Here is a 20214-nt window from a genome sequence, read left to right on the forward strand (position 1 = left end):
GACAGACTGGTTTACTTTTTGTTGGCATTTTAAGCATTTAGCCTTATGCAAAAAGAGAGAGAGAAGAAATGGAGTAAAGAGACTAGACATGCAGCTAATGGTCCCACCAGCAAGGAATCAAACCAAGGACTCCCTGCTCAGGCACCTTTGTGGTATATGCATCCTAGCCACCATAAATACAAACTAAGTATCCCACCTTTTTTGTCTTAAACCAAAAGACGATGACCTGGGACACCTTAAACCAATGACATCTAAGCTTTCTATTTGCAAGACACTATCATTCAAGACATGTCAAAAACCACAAATAGATGCTCACTAATTAGCTGCTGCTGCCAAAAGTCATAACAGGTGTCGAGAAAGCTGAGAAGAAGCAGACTGGAGAGAAGAAGGATGACCATGACTATCTGTTTTTACTCTGTCACTCTGTGCTCTGGTCAGGAAGGGTAAGGATTTTATGGGGGTTAAGACAGTGCAATCTGCAGAGGGACTATTAAAACCACCCTGCTGGGGCTTTGCAAGTGTCATCCACATATAATCTCCCTCAGGGACGATGTGTGAGATACACACAGACAGACACAGTAATACACTCCTGCATACACATGGGAGCTTGGTTCTTTTACCGACACAAAACCTATTTATCAAACATCTTTCTTGACAACTCAACACTTGCTCCCTAAACGGATAAACAAGGAGATATAGATCTTTCAGCTCATCTGGGACGCCTAGTGACACCTACAGGCTGCTGTAGTGTACTGCAATTGAAAGGATACACTTTTTAATGTTCAGGAGAGCACAGCTGAGCAAATAGATGAGACTCATATTCAGCAGCATGTGTTGTAATGGATGCATAATGCTTTACAGTGAAATGTTCTCGTTGTTTGCATTAAAGGACAGGGTAAAAAAACAACAACTTTAATGATTAATGTCTGGAAAACACCCAAAGAGCTTTGACTGAGTCCAACCAGCTGCACTTGTGATGTGGTTGTGTGTGAGGTGTATGTTTGTGTGTATGCTTGGGTGTATGTCAGACTCTCTTTATGCCCTTGTCTTCAATTCTAGCCTACGGCCTTTAATCGCCTCCTCCACCCCATTATGCCAAGTTCCATGAAGGACGTCTCTTGAATGCCTTCAGAAAAACCTAGCAGGCTCATCGTGGTTATAATTCTCCTTGTGCTTGTTTGAGTGCTTCCATTCCTATCATCAAACTGTTCAATGACATTATTTTACAGTAGCTCGTAAGTCTAGTTTGTTTTGTCTGGCTCGTTGTCAGTTTGTGAGTTAGGATTAAATCTACTCCTGTGTGTTTTTAAATGCTGTTGTCTACACCGCTTGGAAATAATGTTCTTTCACTTCTCATTTTATACTCTTGTGTCTTCTTTGTGTATTTCTCCAGCCAGAAAAATGGTAATGACAGACCTGTTGAAAGCTGAGGATATCAAGAAAGCTCTTGATGCCTTTGCAGGTCTGTAACAGAGTTGACATTTCCACAGGTTTGATACTGACAATGTCTATCTTTTCAATGCACAAACAGTTCATGTGAAAAAAAACGCAATCTTTTTCTGTTTATTAGCACTAATGCTCATGAACAGCTGGCTATGACAGAACTCATTATGTCCTCTGTTGTCCTGGTGGTTTCCTTGCCTTTTGTAGGAGAAACATTCGACCCTAAAAAGTTCTTTGAAATGATCGGAATGAAGGCCATGACAGCTGAAAACGTCAAGAAGGTCTTCCAGGTTCTAGATGTGGATGGCAGCGGATTCATAGAGGAAGAGGAGCTCAAGTAAGGGACTCACACAGATGCAACAGCATGCAAAAAGTCTGGTGAGATAGAAAGATTTTGTTATATAAAATTGATGCTCTGCACATTGTCATTTCACCCTGTACTGCTCTCAGGTTTGTATTGAAGGGCTTTTCCAAGGATGGCAGAGATCTGACTGACGGCGAGACAAAAGCATTCCTCACAGCCGCAGACAAAGATGGAGACGGCAAGATCGGCATCGATGGTGAGAGGGAGGAGAAACTTTGCACAGTATAATAACAATTATTCCCTAAAAGCTTTCTGTAGCTTCACATATCATACAAGTGACAAATCCATCCTGGATCATAAATGCCATATGTGTGATGTTTTTAAACCCCTAGCTACATTTTTGTACTCCTGGTTGCATCCTAAATAGTTCAGTTCCATTAAAACAATGCAAATAATCAACAGTGGAATGGATTTCTGAAACTTCAGCAATGTTAGAACCTCTTGTGAAGTCAATCTATCTATCCATCTATCTATCCATCCATCTATCCATCTATCTATCCATCCATCTATCCATCTATCTATCCATCCATCTATCCATCTATCCATCCATCCATCCATCTATCTATCTATCTATCTATCCATCTATCCATCCATCCATCCATCCATCTATCTATCCATCTATCCATCCATCCATCTATCTATCCATCTATCCATCTATCTATCCATCCATCTATCTATCCATCTATCCATCCATCCATCTATCCATCTATCTATCCATCTATCCATCCATCCATCCATCTATCTATCTATCCATCTATCCATCCATCCATCCATCTATCCATCTATCTATCCATCTATCTATCCATCCATCTATCCATCTATCTATCCATCCATCTATCCATCTATCTATCCATCCATCTATCCATCTATCCATCTATCTATCGTTTGTGGATAATATTGGAGCTCTGTGTCAAAGATGAATAAGACATTTCAGGTTAATGTTACACAGACAGTGTAAAACAGTCAGATTAGTTCCTTATTGGCCTTTTCATTGAATCTGTTGACAAAATGGAAATATGGAATATTGACAGTTTTTCTACATCAGTAAAGTCTGTCTTATAGTTTGTGCACATTTTCATTTCTGTTTGTACCTCTGTTTTCCAGAGTTTGAGGCCTTGGTGCATGAGTAGGGGATAGCTGAACACCCCCCTTCTTCTTCCTCCTCCTCTTCGTCCCTGCATTCATATTTTGTAAATGCCACCTTCAAACTCTTCTTACCTCCCTCTGGACCCCCATGTGTGGAGACAGACCAGGCCTGCCCTCTACAAAGCACTACCAAAAACAGGCCGTCAGGGAGTCAACATGAGGAGCAACATACAGGCATAACAGGCACCAGTTTCATTTTTGATTTTTCCTTTTTTTATATATATATATATTTAACCGCACATGCTGTATGGATTTCAGGATCATTCTTAATGATTTCATGAGGATAGTTTGTGGTCTAAATGCAGGTGGTACTAGTGTTGTAGATGGTGTAGATGTTATGAAGACTCCTTAAATCTTAATTTCCTTCCTCTGTGTATTTCAGATTGTGCATTTTGTCTTGATTGGTTTTATTTCTGGATGTTCACATATCAGCGCACTTTCCTCCCACTCCTCTTCCTCATCCACCTTCCCTCACCTCCTCTCCTCTATCCACTCCTCCTCACTCCCTGCCTCTGATCAGATGATGTAGTGAAACAAAATCATATATAAGGAGAGCTGTGAAGACAGAAAAGATCTCAGTAAGAAATGATAATAATAAAAAAAACCTTGAGTAACCGTCTCTTTACTTTTTGTCAGCGAACACAAAACATTGAAGTCACAAAACACAACGCGCCCAACACTGGACAGTGAATACAATTAAGAATCTAAGCTCAACATTTTGGGAAATGTGAATATTTGCTTTGGTTGCCTCTATTAAAATGAGAATATTGATACAACTCTCATGTGTGCAGACTCAATATGTCGCTGGAGCTAACAGCTATGTAGCTTAAGGCTAACAAAATCAAAAAATGCTAAATCAACCAGCTGTTGATTGTAATTCTATGGTCACTAATAAGCAATAAGCATGTTTCCCAAAATGTTTGACTGTTCCTTTAACACTTTTATCATAAGAGAGAAACTATCTGTCAACATAAAAACTTAAATACTGTACAACGAGTTGTGAAAACAGCTGCTTTAGCTTATGGTTTTTGCATTTAATTATTTAGATGTACAACAGAATCACTTTTGCTTTTGGTGCAGTAAACACCTTATCTAACACTGTACAGAAACTCTTCAGACCTTCTTCTGTCCATCCGGCTCAGATCCTTCACATTTTGCAGATGTCACAACATTCCCCTAAAACAAAAACGAGCATCCTGCCTCCACAACCTGATCTCCCAGCCTCAGTTACAAACCCCGCCTGGATGAGCGCTGACAGCTCAGGGGATCCGAGGAGCGGATCTGTCATTGGTCGTTGTGGGACGAAGCTTTACTGTGGCGAACGGGTTTGTGCCTCTGAAACGAGAGGATGACGGAAAATGTTACACAATACCTCGCACGCTCAGCTGCTTTCGACCAGCGCAAATAAATCACACGCACACACATGCACACACTCCGGCTTAGGAAAGTAACACCAGACTCAGGCTTGAGGAAGGTAAGTTTGAATGTAGGTGGTGAGCTTGCTTCAGAGGGCTTTTTTTCTTCAAACTCACATTTGACGGTGGTTTACTGTTTGAAAAATTTGTGTTTGTTGGAAATCATATACACCCCCTGTCAAAAGTTTTGAGACACTTTCTCATTCACATAAATTAGAACCTGTCTCAAAACTTTTGACAGGGGGTGTAGATACATGGTAATCTGGTTTCCAAATACATAACGAGAAAAGCACTCGGAGCGCGCAGACCTCTGCCAGGCCATCTGTCTGTCTGTCTGTCTGTTAACAGCATAACTCAAAAAGTTATGGACGAGCAAAAGTAACAATCGATTAGATTTTGGAGGTGATCCGGATCACCGTCTGGATCCAGGATTTTTTTTTTCATCTCTCAATTGTACAGAGTCCTTCAAAACAATCCTGGATCCAGACGGTGATCCGGATCACCTCCAAAATCTAATTGATTGTTACTTTTGCTCTTCTGGGCATTCTGTAGACATTTGGTAAAAATCCTTCCATAACTTTTTTAGTTATGCTGTTAACAGACAGACAAACAGACAAACAAACTCTGATGATTACATAACCTCCTGGCGGAGGTAATAACAACCACAAAGCTAAAGTGCATTTATAAAATACATATCTACACTTTAAACCTGTTCCAATTAAGATTTTAATCACTTTCATGCCAAGAAAAATCCCAAAATGCACCGTATTCTTCCCTAAACAGCTTATAAATGAATACTAACAAGCTACACAACTGCTACAAGCACATTCACATTTCTACTTTTTAATTTTGGTACATGATTTATAGGTTCTGTGTATGGAATAAAATCAGTTTTATTTTACATAATTTCAGACACATAAAACCTCTGACACAACACGGATTGAAATTCCTCAGTAAAAATACTGAAATAATCATACGCGCAATTAGGTTTCGTGTTTTTCTGCCAGTCCACAGGCACACAAACTTACCTGGGAAACAATGGGTTTTCAGGTGGCCCATGAGGCGATAATGCCTAAAAAAAGGTTTCACCAAAAAAAGTGAAGTATATAATTAGCTTACTTCATACAGAGCACAAAACAGCTGTCATTAGACACAAGCGTGCAGTACCTGGACGTCGGATGCTGATTCGCCCTTCCTGTCGGGGAGGGGTGAGACCGGTCGAAAGTCTACCGATCCCCTTCTGAGATTCTGATTTGGTGGAGGAGGAGGCGGTGGAGGAGGAGGCGGTGGTTGGTGTTCGCTGTAGCTCTTTGTTGGACTGGGTTTTGCCTCCAGCGCTGGTTCTGCCTTCCTCTCAGGGAGCGGCGAGATCGGCCGAAAGTCTGCAGAGGCTCTCCGGTTGGGTGTGGCAGGGGGCGGGATGTCACCAAAGCTCGTGTTCTCTGATTGCTCAGTGTAGGTGTCAGTGTCCAGAAGATTGTTCATGCTGTGGCTTCTCAGAGAACCACCGCTGTTGGGGTGCATATACAGGAAATTATAGTGACTTATAACAAGACAATTATCTCAAATACTTTGATAAAGATAACAGAATATAAAGCTTCCTTTTACCAATTTGCACGTTTTTCTAAGTATCTAAAATGTGCATTTTAGATCATGGAACAGACATTCTCGTGTGTGATCTCTGTTTTTCTCTTGGTATTCAATGTTAAACCAAAGAAAGACATGTTAACCACCACACCCTGGAGATTAACTTGTGTTATTGATTAGTCTCTTGAGAAATGTACTGTACTGATTAACAGCAGTTCCTACCTTGTCGCTAAAGTAGAGAAATCCTCAATCGGGGCCACATATGCAGCAGGGAACCAGCCCTGCCTGGAGGAGACAAAACAGATACACAATAGGCAACAGCAAACTAAAATCCATATATCTTCATGTCCTTCTGCCAGGACTTCATGCTGTCAACCATTTCATCAAACAATACACACCGTTATTACTTTCATATTTAAAATTAATGTACAAGTGTACTGTGTCTGTAAATGTTAACTGTTACACAATTATCCAGCTTTAGGTTATCAAACTACTCTGGTGTTTAACAGTACTTCTTGCCTACACAACAGAAACCTACACAAAGCCCATTGTAGACTTCATCTTATGGTTTAAAGCAACAAAAAATTAACGTTTACCGCCTTATTGCACAAGTGTGGGTTTATTGAATTCCTGATCAATAGCGTGACTCAACTATTACATCTAGATTCTGAGATTTCTCTTTTCAAAACGCCCTGCTTTTCTCAACTTTCCAAGGCCGTCAACCTCCTGCCCATACCAGTGAGTAATCCCAATTTTGAGACCTTTGCTTCTTGTGATAAATGCACAATAATGTTAGAATTTCCATTACCGATTCTTCTTGCATTTCGAACAGTTTAATCATTGGTGCTGTGATTCCAGTGTCACTGTCAATAACAAGGAGGAGTAAGGGTGTGACAAAGCAAAGGCTGTGTCATAGCTACACAGAAAAAAGTTTCAGTTTCTTCCAGTTACTGATGAAGACACAGATCATTACAATTTGAAAAGTTAATCAGTGGCTTCTGTACCTGCATGCGTGCACATATAGTGTCCATGAAAAAGTGTTTACCCCCATTGGAAGCTTTCCCTTGTTGTTGCTTTTCAACATTGAATCATAGTCAGTGTAGTTGGGCTTGTTTCTCAAAAATTTACAAAAAAGGATTCGCATCACATTGAAAGAAGATTTCTACACAACAATGTCCAATAACTGCAAATATTGCAGTGAAAATAAGTGATAAGTACTCACCCCTTTTAATTTAGTATTCATGACATGCACCATTGTCCACAATTACAGCGTAGATCCACGAGCCTGGATGGATCAGTCTTAATCAGCCTTCCACACCTGGACACTGTCATTTTAACCCAATCTGCTTTGACAATCTGCTCAAGCTCTGTCAGGTTTCATGGGCGTCATAAGCGAACAGCGCTTTTCAAGTCCAGCCACAAATTCTCTCTTGGATTGAGGTCTGGGTGTAACTCTGACACACCAGAACATTCACCTGGTTGTCTTTTGTTGTCATAGTCTTTGTAAAAACAAACAAACAAACAAAAAATAGTTCTCTTGCACACAGTATCAGGCTGCCCTCCAGGAATGTTCCTGTCTTTAATCTATTCATTCATCTTATTACCTTTACAAACCTTCCAGGTCCTGTTGCTGAGAATTCTCCCCACATAACCATGCTGTTTAGTGTTCCCAAACAAAAACACACTAATCCGATGGTCTTATCACACCAAATCATTTTCTTCCAGTCGCCTTCAGAGACTTGTACTTGCCGTCTGGCAAAGCATAGTCGAGCCACGGTGGATTTCTCTTTGCAACTTCACCATAAAACTTTTACTCATAAATAACTCAGGCAGCAGTTGTTGTTTGCACAGTTTCTCCCATAACAGCCACTGAAGCTTGTCATTCTTTCAGAGAAGTCACCCAGTTTTTGAGGACAGCCTGTCTCTGCCAAATTTACCCAAGAGCCATATTCCTTCTATTGCTTAATGGAGGAATATTTAACTGTGCTGCTTTTGTTTCTTAGTGTTGGTTTGTCTTCATGATGTGATTATAGCCAAAAATACTGAGTCACCAGTGACCGGACCTTCCTAATATCAGTCTCTGTCACTACTACAATAACATAAGATAAATACACCGCACTCACTTAAACTCCATTTCACTAATTGCGGGACTTCTAGCAAAAATACCTGCATTAAATTAGGCAAGCCACTTTAAAGAGGATAAATACTTATGTAATTAATTATTCTGGGGACTATATTACGTTACTTCGTATGTATCTGTTGTTACTTGAACATAAGAAGTTTTTCTGTTGTCAGAATTTTTTCATCTAAGAAGTCAAATTATAGCAACTAAAACTCAATGTTGAAAAGCAATAAACTTCCAAGTGGGGGTGAATACTTTTTATAGGCACTGTACATCTTTTATTTTAGATATCTACCGCAGGCTGCTGTCAGTGCGTCCATACAGCCAGCCGTTTCGTGGCTCCTGGACCAGTACGGTGACAGTCTCTCCCCTATTAAAAGGCAGAAGCTTTGGGTTGGAAGAGGAGGGATGAGACACCAAGGCTCTCATGGTTCTCCCCCCTGCCAGACCCAGAGACTCCCCCACTGAGCTGGAACGAGAGCGGCTGGGGAGGGGAGACGGTGCTGAAGGGGTAGGAAAGTTGAAGGAGGAATGAGGAGAGGAAAAGGTGAAAATTAATGCCACCAACCTTCTTTGTCTTCAAAGCTGTTGAAATCTTAGATATTTACATACAGCAGCTGTAACTGTTACAGTCTGCCCCCACCTCTAGAAGGCACTCTGCCCAGCGCCTGCTGCTCCCGTCTTGCCCAGGACATGTCCTCATCTCTGGCTACTGTCTGCAGCAGGGAGCTCACTGAGCCTCGCAACTGAGCAGACACAACATGCAGATCATAAATGAACCACTGTGTCCACTCACAGTTTTCACCTGAAATCTGGCAGAGCAGGATTTTGATTTCATTTGGAAGATTAAGAATATAGCGGCTGGTAGACTTTAAAAAAAAAGATGTTAATGATTGATTGTGCCATAACGAGTCGCATAATAAACAGTCTGAATAACTGCACAATGTGTTGTCATGAAAGCTGCACTTCATTCACAAAAACAGTTCTCACAGAAAAAACATTTTAAACTCCACATTTCCTACTGATGTTTTACTGAGCTGTAGTTAACAGTCACAATCACCCTGCAAGTATTGTAGTGTCAAACATATGACTGAATTCACAGTAAACAGTAGCATGAAGAAATATGAAATTAGAAAGAAAGCACAGCTGACTGATACGATTTGTGACGCTGCCAAAAATCACAGATGTGTCTTATTAAGCAGCAAGGAATTAAAAACAATCGCTTCCAATTATAACACTTTTCAAATAAATGCACCCCTATATTTGAGAATTTGCAGTACTCTGGACACAGCAGAGAGTGCAGTCTTCTATAAATCACCTCAGTGAGGCTCCATGCAGTAACTTCAGCCAGCACATCTTATTTACAGGCTGTGTACTCCATGGAATACTAATTTACTAAAGTCGAATGTTCCCACTGGATAAAAATAATTGACTAAATCAGACTGGTACCTGTGCCTCTTGGTCTAAATGTGTTGGAGTTCGAGCTCTGGACCCTCTGGTCTCATTTACTTTCTCTTTCCATCCATCAGCCTTTTGTTGGAGAGATGCGCTAGTCTGAAAACAGATGAGAGAGGTGAGCACCTCATTAAAACTCAACCTGATCAGGCAGCAACAAGATTAAAACATACGCTTCAGTAAATGAGATTAAAGGCACAGAGACGTGAGTTTCATTACTTAATCAAGCAATTAACATGCTATCACACTGATAGAATAAAAATGCTGGGGAAATCGATGTCCAGGTGGCATAAAGAACCCTTCACCAATGGTTACATTTGACTTATTTTCACTACACTTTCACCTGGTGATGAACTGCAGCTTCTGTAGCCGGTGTGCTAAATATCACGCTAACATTATCTCAAGTGGGACATTCAGCACCGACTGAATGTCACCGCAGACTACACTCTATGACTAATTGCTATGTTTATTCATAGTGTTGGCTATAAAAAAGGAAGTAAAACTTTTTTTTACTGCAAAAAAATAATTTTAAGTATGAACAGTTTTTTCCTAATAAATGTCAAAAAATGTGTAATGTGAGAGAACTTCTTTTTTCTGGCACATTACAGAGAATGCTTGCACTTTAATATGAATACAATATAACAGAGTATACATTAATATGCATATTACCCCCAAAACTTGCATTTCTGAATAATGTCTAAGATGACTTTGCTCATTAGCTTGTAAGGCATGAACCTCAATCTGGAGCGTGCTAACTTTGCAGCAGGTTACTATGGCGACTAAACCACTTTAAACAAAACCATTTTAAACTAATCTAGCATCCATCAAAACTTAGAAGCCAGAACTGAGCCCAAATTGCCCTACACCCCTCATTTCACTTTGAACAAAAAAAGACTTTCGTTCAAACTTTGGTTAGAACAAAATGAACTTTGTGAACTTTGGTGCACTGTTGCTGTGTGGTTCTGGCCTGTGTGTATATGTGTGTATATACCTTGTTTATTAGAAACAGCAGCGACTGAGTGAGGCCGCAGTGTTTCTCTGCTAAGAAGCGATACCTTCTCTCCTCCTCCTTCAGGATCTCCTGCTGGCTCTGCCTCAGGTACAACATGTATTCACTGTTCTCCTAAAAATACAAACACGGCGAAGCATGACTTAAAGTCAAATATAATGGTACAGATGCACTATTACTGGACTGTATGTGCGTGGATGTAGATTATTCATTACAGTATGTGTCATTGTGTGTCTGTAATGTTCATGTGTATATGTTTGTGTAACTACCAGAGAGTCTCTGAAGGTTCCCCGCCTAAGCTGCTTCTCCAAAGCCTCTGCCTGGTTCCTCACCTCCAGCTCATACACTCTGCGACTACCCTGCAGCACACAAACAGTTTAATGTAAGAATGACAAACTGTATTGAATTTGTTTGTAAGAGATGCAGCAGGTAATGTTTATGCAGGTACAGAGAGGCAGTTTTATCTCCTCTTGCACTCTTGTCCACTGTCTGATGCCGGTTAAGCCGAACTTCCCGGCTCACACGTCTCATGACTTTATCTCATGCCAAGTCGAGTCTAAAGTCAGCATTTGTGACAAAAGTTAGAAATGTGTGATTTGAAGTATTGTTTAAAAGTGATGACTTTTAGACTGTCAGTGATTTTAAAGTTAAATAACCGCGTGGTTGTCTCTCTTCAACCTGCTCAGCCTATGGTTTGATGTTAGAAGTATACTTCAGAGATATTTTTAGCCTACCCACCAACTCACCAAATCTGATCTTGACTAACTTACTCTTGTTGGAGAATTTAGACTCATTCAGAAAGCTTCAGGACTGCTGGTTTGCTTCAGTTGCATAAATAGAGCAGGTGGTGATGCTAAAATGGTATTATGATATTCTGTAAATGAATGCTGGCAGCCGGGTTTGTAAAGCTGTTCACAGCAACGGATCTGTCGGTGATCAGCTAAAATATAAACCTAAAAAAAGAAGTTGTCGGTCATTTACACTGGAGTTCTCTCATGTTAATGGAGCATGTGTAAAAACATGGGGATAAATATCTCACTCTTACTCAGAATTTTCTTTCGATTCAGCTGATAATGTAACAAATTAAGAGAAATGAGAGGATATAGAAGACACAAATAATTGCAATAGCGTGTTTATGTAGATCTCCACTTTAGTATACATAATAGCTGCCTAATCGAATAACGAAATATCCTGACTTCAAATGTAAAAAAAACGCCCACTCTGTACACTCACATCAATGTACTCCTCATCCAGCTTGATATTCTTCTCCATTGCTTGCAGCACCTCTACCTGGAACCAGCGAAACTGCAGCAGGAACAAAGGCAATGCCCCTGTGATGTATCCAAATCATTATGGAAATTGCCCCCTTGTTCAAACAGATGTTTTAATTATCAGGTTGACTGCATTGTTTGACTAAATCTACATGCAAATGTGCAACTTCTTCAGGACAACTTTTTAATCAGGAGCCCTCCTTTTCTTATTCACACTGCTGAAAGCACAAGGGTGGGCTAGAGGCACAATGAATTTCAAACAAACAGTGCAAAACAAGGCCAGACTGATCTCCCACAAGCTTTGTGTAAAATTGGTTCAGCAGTCTGTTACAAGCGAAACATCATTCTGTTGTCGTCCTGCACAAACTAAGCTTACATGTTAATTAAAGACCAAGAGAATTTGGGGATTGCTTGCTACACCAAATGTTAACAGTTCACAGTTCATTTATAGTGGTTTAATCATTGCCAGTCATAATTAGAAAATACGAAAAAGATTTTAGCAAGTTGTTGTTAACATTTCAAGACTGCAGTATTTACCACTCCCTCCATCTCTGCAGTGAGTCTTCTCTGTGTTTCTGATATCTGGATCAGGACATCCCCTGGTTAAAGCAAAGAGACATTTGACTGACCGACACCAGATCACATCAACACACACATCAAAACCATGATGCACTGTTAGGCCTGAACAGTTTCTAGATCCAGTAACATTATGACAATTTACATATTCCTGTTTTGTGTGCACTTACATCAACTGCGTGCCAGCAATTAAGGGAATACCAGTAACTTGATAGACAACATTGACACAATTCAACGCTACTCAAGTCCTCATGACATTCTTTTGATTGCTGGGCTGCTAAGATGGTGGAAAGTTAGCCAAGCCTTTATATTATGGGTGCCTCTGGCCTTGTCTATTGTCATGGATTGTGGTTAAGTTAATGAATTGAGTGCAGCTGAAAGACTGTCCTCATCTATAATTCAAAGGCTGCCACTCAATAGGGCCCCTGGTCACGCTGTGGCTCCCTGACCTTCTCGGTTAGCCAACTTAGCAGCACCACGTGTGATGCTGTGCTACCACCGCTGTACGAGCCCACACACTCTTCTTAGTGGGGACGCGTCAGCATAACACTAATTACCACTAACAATGCTATCACACATCCCCCGGGTCACAGTGAAAGTGAAGCTTGTGGAAAATATACGCTCATGCATGCACTTGTACGAGGACACGCAGGAAAGTGCACACCTAGACAAAAAGATATGTCAACACGCACACATGCACATGCACAGAGGACAAAGCAAGAGCAAAGTTTTAAGGTTGCTGAGTGTGTGTGTGTGTGTGTGTGCGGTATTTTCTAATGTGGGATGCATCTGTATAATGGGGCTTGACATTAACTTGATTGAGCACTTGACCATCTCTGGAGGACAATTTTTGTAATGAATGCAATAAATTAAGGGTGAAACCTGTTGAGTAATCAATCACAAATATAAAGACACACACACACACACCAACACACATTCTTACCAAGAGAGCGAGATGAGAGCGTGTGAAGTGCCTGGTCACCCATCTTGGCCACAGCACTAAAGTAGGACTCACTGCAAACAGCTAAAGCTGCAGTACAAACACACACAAATGCAAATTTTCAATTTAAATGTTTAAAAATACATAATAAACCTGTAAGATCTACAGAAACATCACAGCCAATCTACTCTTAATTAGGTCAATCCTTAATTCTTTATTCCTTATGAACCTTGAAGTACTGACATGTGATATGTGATTTTGGTCTAGGAATAGCCCCGTGCCAGTGGGTATAGTTTTACCACATTGCCCTGTTGCCCTGTGACTGACGGCCTGCTCTTGTTCTATCAGGCAGAGCGGTGCATTAATGATGCATGCTGCTCACCCAATTACCAATGTAACACATATGATAAAGGCTGAAAAAAATGCAGATAGGAACACCGAGCGGAGACAGACAGGTAAATACAATGTAACGCATATGAAAGATTCTGTTTAACTAACTCCTGTTTCGAGGAAAAAAACAGATTTAAACTCTGCTTTATAATGGTGTCAGCAGCTAAATGAACTACATACTTGACTATTTGATAAATAACTTCATTGTGTGATTGCAAAAAGGCCTTTAAGAACTCAATGACTTCTAGCTTCAGTAAATAAAAAAACAACTCAGGTAAAAAGTTCAGCGTTACAAAAGTGCACTCAAACACTTTAAGACATATTTTGGGATTTTGTTTTTCTTGGTTGATGACCTGCACTTAAAGGTCTCCTTGTACATAACATCTTCTACATCTCAATGATTGATGGAAAATCTTGTTTTATAATTTATGCTAGAACATCGAGCAAGACAAACTCCTACGACAACACCCACAGTATTATTTCCACAAAATCAATATTTCATCAGGTATTGCATAAGCAACACATTGTTTACTATATTTAAAACATCATAAAAGTATAACACATGCCACCCAGTCACTCACATGCTCACTGACCTTGAAATGCCTTTACATAGCTGTTTCCTAGGGCAACAAGCCTCTGAAGGCCTGGGTTGAAGTGCTCCATCAGGTTCTGCACAACAAGCAACAAACCAAACAAACTCAGCTATGACTTCAGGTGTAACAACACACAATGGAAGCTAAAATCTGGTTAATGCTCACCCAATACCACCAGGCCAAGTTTAAATTATCCATTCCATCTAAAATAATAATGCCTGTTCTTCCACACCGGGAAGAGAAACCAAATGTAGAGAATAAGGAGGCAGAAGGAACTCACCGAATAGACGGTTAAAGTGGATTTGTGCAACTGGTCACTGCTGACTCCTGACATGGTGACCGATTTCAAAGATGATATTCAATAATAAAAAAAAAGCTTAAGCAGAGATTGTCAGAGATTGTTGTAAAAAGTCTGTTTTCCCATTCAAACTTCTAAAGACGTTTCCTCAGGCCGTTCTTGTCCTGTTTAAATCAGCGTCTTAAGGCAGTGAAAGTCACCTTCACTTCAGTCCCACTGGTTCTGCTGCTGTTCCATAGGCTGATAACACCTGTCTGATAGAATGATAGTGCTTTCCCCTCTCTCCGTCGTTAATGAGCTCTTTTACCCCCTTGTCATCAGCAGTTTTCATGGAAAGAGCAAGCAAGCGAGTGCGAGGAAGAGAAAAGGGAGTAGATGTCATTGATACGACCAGGCTGGGTAAATTATTGATTGCAGCCCTGAAAGGAAAGGAGAAGCTGCCCAACTAGCTGTGACGTAGACTCACACCTAAGGGATAACCTCAACTTTGGAGAAACAAACCGCTGTCTTAAAAAATATGCATATAAAGTATACTGACAGTCAATAGAAACTTTGAGGTAGAAATGTACGCAGAATTCTACTTGTAGGGGGGTTGTAATTATTCATTGTGGATTTACTGATGATCTAGTGCCCTGGTAGTTGAGATAATGATGAGTTGTCATTTCAACCCATTGCACATGGGTTGGTCACTTTGCAAAAATGAACCAAATACACACCAAGCAATACTCAGTGAGTATCTGCACAATTTGAGAATGGGTTTTGAAGGCCTATATAAAGGCCCAAAAAAGGCCCCCATTGTTAGTCCAGTGAACAGCATCATGCCGCGTCTATCACATGAACAACGTCTCCGGGCACTGGGTATGGTGGAGGCCGCTTTGAGCTACAGTGATGTAGCCAGGCGTATGGGCTGTTCCCAACCCACAATCAGAAGCCTGGTCCAAAGCATGCGCCGACGGATTGCTGCCTGCATCGAAGCAAACAGAGGCCATACTCGGTATTGACTGTTGTGACTTTGTGTTTGGCAGGTGCCGTTTTCTTTTGTGAAATTCTTTATTTTGAAATCATTCTTGAAACTTTAGATTTTTGTTTCTGTATGCCAATATGCTAAACAAATGATTCATAAGAAGAAAATCCAGTTTCGGGCTTCAAAATAAAAATTGTGTTGAAAAATATGGTCTCGAAGTTTTTAATGACTGTCAGTGTACTTAAACGCATCTACGAAGAAATTACTCTCAAAACTGGGACGAACATTTGCTTTTCATCGTTTAAGCTCAGTCACACACATAAGCTCTGCTGTTTCAGAAGACTGCTATCAAATGTCTATGAGAAAAATACTGCAAACCTATCACACAGCAAATACATGAACTAGCAAAGGAATCATCCTCTCAGTTCACACTATTGCGTCTTACGTTTTTTTGCAGTACGAACATGTTGCAGCTGCTCTGCTTGATCAACAGGTGTTTGATAAATTGCTTGTGTTGTCCCAACAAGCGGTGAATGTTGTAGCACGTATGTTTAACGGCTATTGTTGTAGTTGACTTGAGTGAAATACAACCTCGTCTCTGGTCTGCTGCCTTTCCATGTATGTGTAGCCTCTTGTGTATTTGTGACAGCAGCTCAGAGAAAGAGAGTGATGAAGAGAAAGGCAAACATCACCACTCCAAACCAGGCTGCCACTGTCTTTACACCATGCCATTCTTCCTGCCCTGGTTCCTGTTTTCTGTTTGCTACCCCACTATTTTCACACCAGCCACTCCCACCTGCTCTGCTTTCCTCCCTGCTGCATCACCTGATCATCTGCTCATTTGTCCTACATAAACTAACGATGCACCCAACTGCTTGACTGCCACTTCATGTGCAATCCAGCATTCTCCTGGTTAGTATTCTGCCTGTTTTTGGACTATGCCTGATGCCAAGGACTATGCTTGACTGCTCCCCTTTTTTTGTCTGTCTGCCTGTTTACAGCAACCTTTGAATAACGAACTAAACCTGTTTCCTACTTTAACTGACTGGTTTCATGTTTGTGGATCCTTAACCTAAAACTTGACACAATTTAAGTGGACTTATTAATCCATATCACGCTCTACATGATGAATTTATTTAATATAAACTCATTTTCACACCCACATCCCCCTTGTACCTATATAAAGTTCATATTAAATCCAAGTGACAGTTACTATCTCTGACTACAGGAGTGAGTCAGCAAGATGAAGGGCAAGTTAAAGAGAAACTCTTGAAATAGTTCACATGTGCATTAAAATATCTGATGGTCAAATTTAAAATTTCTAAGCAGATGTTTTGTACTTTAAGCTGTACTTCAAACAATACTTTCATAAATCTTTAAAAAGTTTAATTGGATTTTCTGATTTTTGTATCAACAGACCACTGTGACTCAGTCAAACACAATAAAGGGAACAAAAACAATGATGTTTACTTCCACCTTTCAAAGTGTGCATTTGTCAGTTTGTCCATTTCTCATTTTTGTTGAGAAACTGTGGTGACTAATTCATGATCTTTTTTAATACGGTCATTATTTCAATTTTCAAAAGGTCACATGTCGCATGAGAACTTCCAAATACAGAGAAAAAGAGAGAAAATGTAGAAGAGGAAAACACACTGTGGAAACAAGTAAGAACATTATTAAAGATAGACAGTCTTTTTATATAGTTCACTGAATATCGTGACGGACAGAATATGGACTTTACCAACAGAAATACATCTGACTTTATCTGTATGACACCTTTGAAACAGATCTGTGAAGGCAGGAAAAGCACTGTGTCATACTGATTCAAATTATTACTGTCACTGAAGAGAAAAATAAACGTATGCCAATACTAAAATATCATTCCTCTCCTGTCAAAATAACTTGCATCTCAAAAATGAAATCCCAAACCCCGCCGTGACTACAAACAAAGACACAAAGTTTAACCTTTAACACACTCTTTCGGTGTCATCACATTCGAATGCAAGAATTTTTCAAATAAATGACAAAACATCAAAGAAATTACAAATCTGTCTGTATTTCATTTCCATTACTATAATAATAGCAAATCCAGGAAAAAAACAGACCTACACATAGAGAGGAAACAGCCAAGGTCAGGCAGACACACAGACCCAGAGGACACACACGACTGAATGCTGCATTGTGTTTTTGTTGCTTCTGGGTGATCAGAGCAGAAGTTTGGTGGAAAATTATATGGAGAATGGACAAACAAAGTTTTGACAGATTGCATAAAGCTACTGTCAGGATTACCAAATGGAAATGAGATTCCAAAGGTGTTCCTTTAAGTTAATTAAAAGACTGAGTTGTACTGATTGTTGGTAATTCCTACTGCAACAGTCACTTTGAGTCATTTACTGGCACTCAAATAGCTACGTTCCCTTTTCCAACAACAATGCTACGGTACATGAAATTGGCTAAAAAAAGTACCGTAAAATGGGGCTATAAGGGACAGCGGTAGCCTAGCCATGCTACACCCATGTTTCTGACGGCACAAGGGTCTAGGACCGCTCGACAGGGAGGGAGGCGGGCTAAAAGGTTGTCTATCAAATCCCTCTGCAGCAATTGGGTAGGTATACAACCGATCAACGGAACGAATAGGCTGACGTAGTTCCGAGAGCACCGGCGGATTGTGGCTAAGTCCCATTAGCTTCCCAACCAGCGGAGCCAACTGGTATATTAAGGATTTGACATATCCCGTTGGCATAAGTCCAAATACGTCTTTCTTCTCAATGAAACACTTCAGTGCCGTCCTTTGTTTATCTTTCAAGTCGGATTTTAGCTTCAAATCTTTAAGAGCTGTGGTCAAAACCGAGTCGAAAGATAACTGTTTATTGTGCGCTGGTTGTTTCTGTCAGAATCGTCGCACCTCTGTCGTCACTTCGTTACGCCCGCCTTCTGACTCTACACTTCATGGTGATTGGTCCGGCCAGTTTTAGGAGAATCCAGCCTCGAGCCTTATGGAGGGTAACTAGACCTACCCTGGCAGAGAATTAAATTCGTTGTTGTGGGTTGTCTAGTGCGGCTAGGCTAGGACAGCGGGGTAATAAGGGACACTTTTCCGGAAAATGTTTTAAATGTAATTCTGCGGTTTTTACCTAGATTTCTTTAAGAATTCATGGATAATTGATAAAAACAACACAAAACCGCATCTTGCTCAACATAAAAACCACAGAATTACATTTAAAACATTTTCCGGAAAAGTGTCCCTTATTACCCCGCTGTCCCTTATAGCCCCGTTTTACGGTATGCATGTTGTAGTGTGTGTCACAGCTATAAGTCAAAGATGGTTCTTAAACTTCAGTATTCAAGCGTGTATGCATACTGTTTTAACTGGGAGTATGTCAAGACACAATTTTGATTCTTGTGTCTTTAAGTTTGGCATTAACTCCTCTATTGTTTTGCAGAATCTAGTGTAATTATAGACACAGACACCACGTGGTGAACGTGTGTGGCTGCTCTACTCAGGAGGAACGACCAGGTCTTTCAAATCGGCAATATCGTCATAAAAGATCTCTTCACCACCACCATCCTCTTTCTGTTGCTTTTGGCAACGACCTATGGTCTCTAGCACAGTTTTCAAACGTCGATTGAGAGCAGCGAGGTGGGGCTCTGACAGCAGTGGGGCCACCCTGTGAAGGGGATCACTGAAAAGCGAGGCCCTCATGACGTCACTAAGGCGATACTGTGGCAAAGACAGAAGGCGCAGGCGTAGCCAAGTAGAGCGACGGATTCTAGAGAGGAGGCAAAGTGAAAGAGATAGGTAGAGAAAGAAAGATACAATGAGGCCATTAGGAAGAAAGAAACAGTGGAAAAGACTAGAAAAAAGGATGAAAATGGTGACGAATTGCATTTAAATGTTACGCTGAAATTTGGTTTTGGTTTCAGTTTTTTAGTAACCTAGTGCTTTAAAAAATAGCCTATATTACTTACTATTGATTATTTAATGTGATTGTAACATGGCATTCTTTTCAGTATTCAACATCACAGTGTGAAACAGGATAAATTAAATATGATAAATTAAATATCATTATGATTTTCTACACCTAAAGACAACACAGTAAAGAATACAGTGAACACAGGTACAATTCTAAGATTAATTCACTGCAATTGAAAATACTGTTGTGCATACCTGCAGCACTGTTCTAGTGGAGCTAAGATAGAAGGTTCATCTTTGGAGTGACGCCCAAATCTACAGTGACAACAGACCTAGAGTCAGTCAAAATTACAGCCAAACCAACTGCTTTTACCTGCCTGACAACTCCGACGAGCATGTTAATAAATAAAACACACAATGAGTGAACAGAAATACTCACGCCCTCCCATTGTCCAGGTGCAGTAGAAAAGTATTGTTGCCAAACTTCTCAAACGTTTCATAGTGGTGCCTGTCCATGTTACCTACAGGAAGAGAGAAGGATTTGGTTACAGATGTGCCCCTCAATCCTGAAGCATTTTACATAATGTCTGAACATAAATATTTAAAGCTAAAACACACTTTTAAATCTGTGCTGATATCACAGTAGCAGTTTAAGTCACATTTTGTTCAGGTATGTGAAGCACAGCTGGATTAGATAAAATGCTAGAAACTGCTGATATTACATTGTG

General features: G+C 40.3%; 3 protein-coding genes across 4 annotated transcripts in view; 1 reads left to right on the forward strand and 2 right to left on the reverse strand.

The window, feature by feature from the left end:
* Nucleotides 1-3563, forward strand: part of pvalb7 (parvalbumin 7) — a 61965-nt gene extending 58402 nt beyond the window's left edge. The window contains exons 2-5 of the mRNA XM_022214023.2: nucleotides 1394-1462; nucleotides 1651-1780; nucleotides 1894-2003; nucleotides 2912-3563. Coding sequence (XP_022069715.1) covers nucleotides 1394-1462; nucleotides 1651-1780; nucleotides 1894-2003; nucleotides 2912-2937 — 335 coding nt within the window. The 3' untranslated portion in view covers nucleotides 2938-3563. The remainder of the gene's footprint in view (nucleotides 1-1393; nucleotides 1463-1650; nucleotides 1781-1893; nucleotides 2004-2911) is intronic.
* baiap2l2b (BAR/IMD domain containing adaptor protein 2 like 2b) lies at nucleotides 3560-16813 on the reverse strand. The gene is made up of 14 exons (XM_022214022.2): nucleotides 14592-16813; nucleotides 14312-14387; nucleotides 13332-13418; nucleotides 12350-12411; nucleotides 11775-11846; nucleotides 10811-10900; nucleotides 10524-10655; nucleotides 9527-9631; nucleotides 8721-8823; nucleotides 8373-8580; nucleotides 6178-6240; nucleotides 5536-5878; nucleotides 5397-5440; nucleotides 3560-4288 (listed from the first exon to the last, which is right to left on the reverse strand). Exons 1-14 carry the CDS (start codon nucleotides 14643-14645, stop codon nucleotides 4213-4215), a joined length of 1515 nt encoding a protein of 504 aa, XP_022069714.1. The 5' UTR covers nucleotides 14646-16813; the 3' UTR covers nucleotides 3560-4212.
* Nucleotides 16814-17609: 796 nt separating this feature from the next.
* The window catches only part of LOC110965097 (extracellular serine/threonine protein kinase FAM20C-like), a 35255-nt gene continuing 32650 nt past the window's right edge, over nucleotides 17610-20214 (reverse strand). Inside the window, exons 9-11 of one of the 2 annotated variants that reach the window (XM_022214026.2) lie at nucleotides 19926-20007; nucleotides 19742-19801; nucleotides 17610-19343 (exon numbers count right to left, since the gene is read on the reverse strand). In XM_022214026.2, coding sequence (XP_022069718.1) covers nucleotides 19070-19343; nucleotides 19742-19801; nucleotides 19926-20007 — 416 coding nt within the window. In that variant the 3' untranslated portion in view covers nucleotides 17610-19069. The remainder of the gene's footprint in view (nucleotides 19344-19741; nucleotides 19802-19925; nucleotides 20008-20214) is intronic. The other variant, XM_051946109.1, reaches the window with a different exon arrangement.

Source organism: Acanthochromis polyacanthus, chromosome 3, assembly GCF_021347895.1.
Source record: "Acanthochromis polyacanthus isolate Apoly-LR-REF ecotype Palm Island chromosome 3, KAUST_Apoly_ChrSc, whole genome shotgun sequence".
Lineage (NCBI taxonomy): Eukaryota > Metazoa > Chordata > Actinopteri > Pomacentridae > Acanthochromis > Acanthochromis polyacanthus.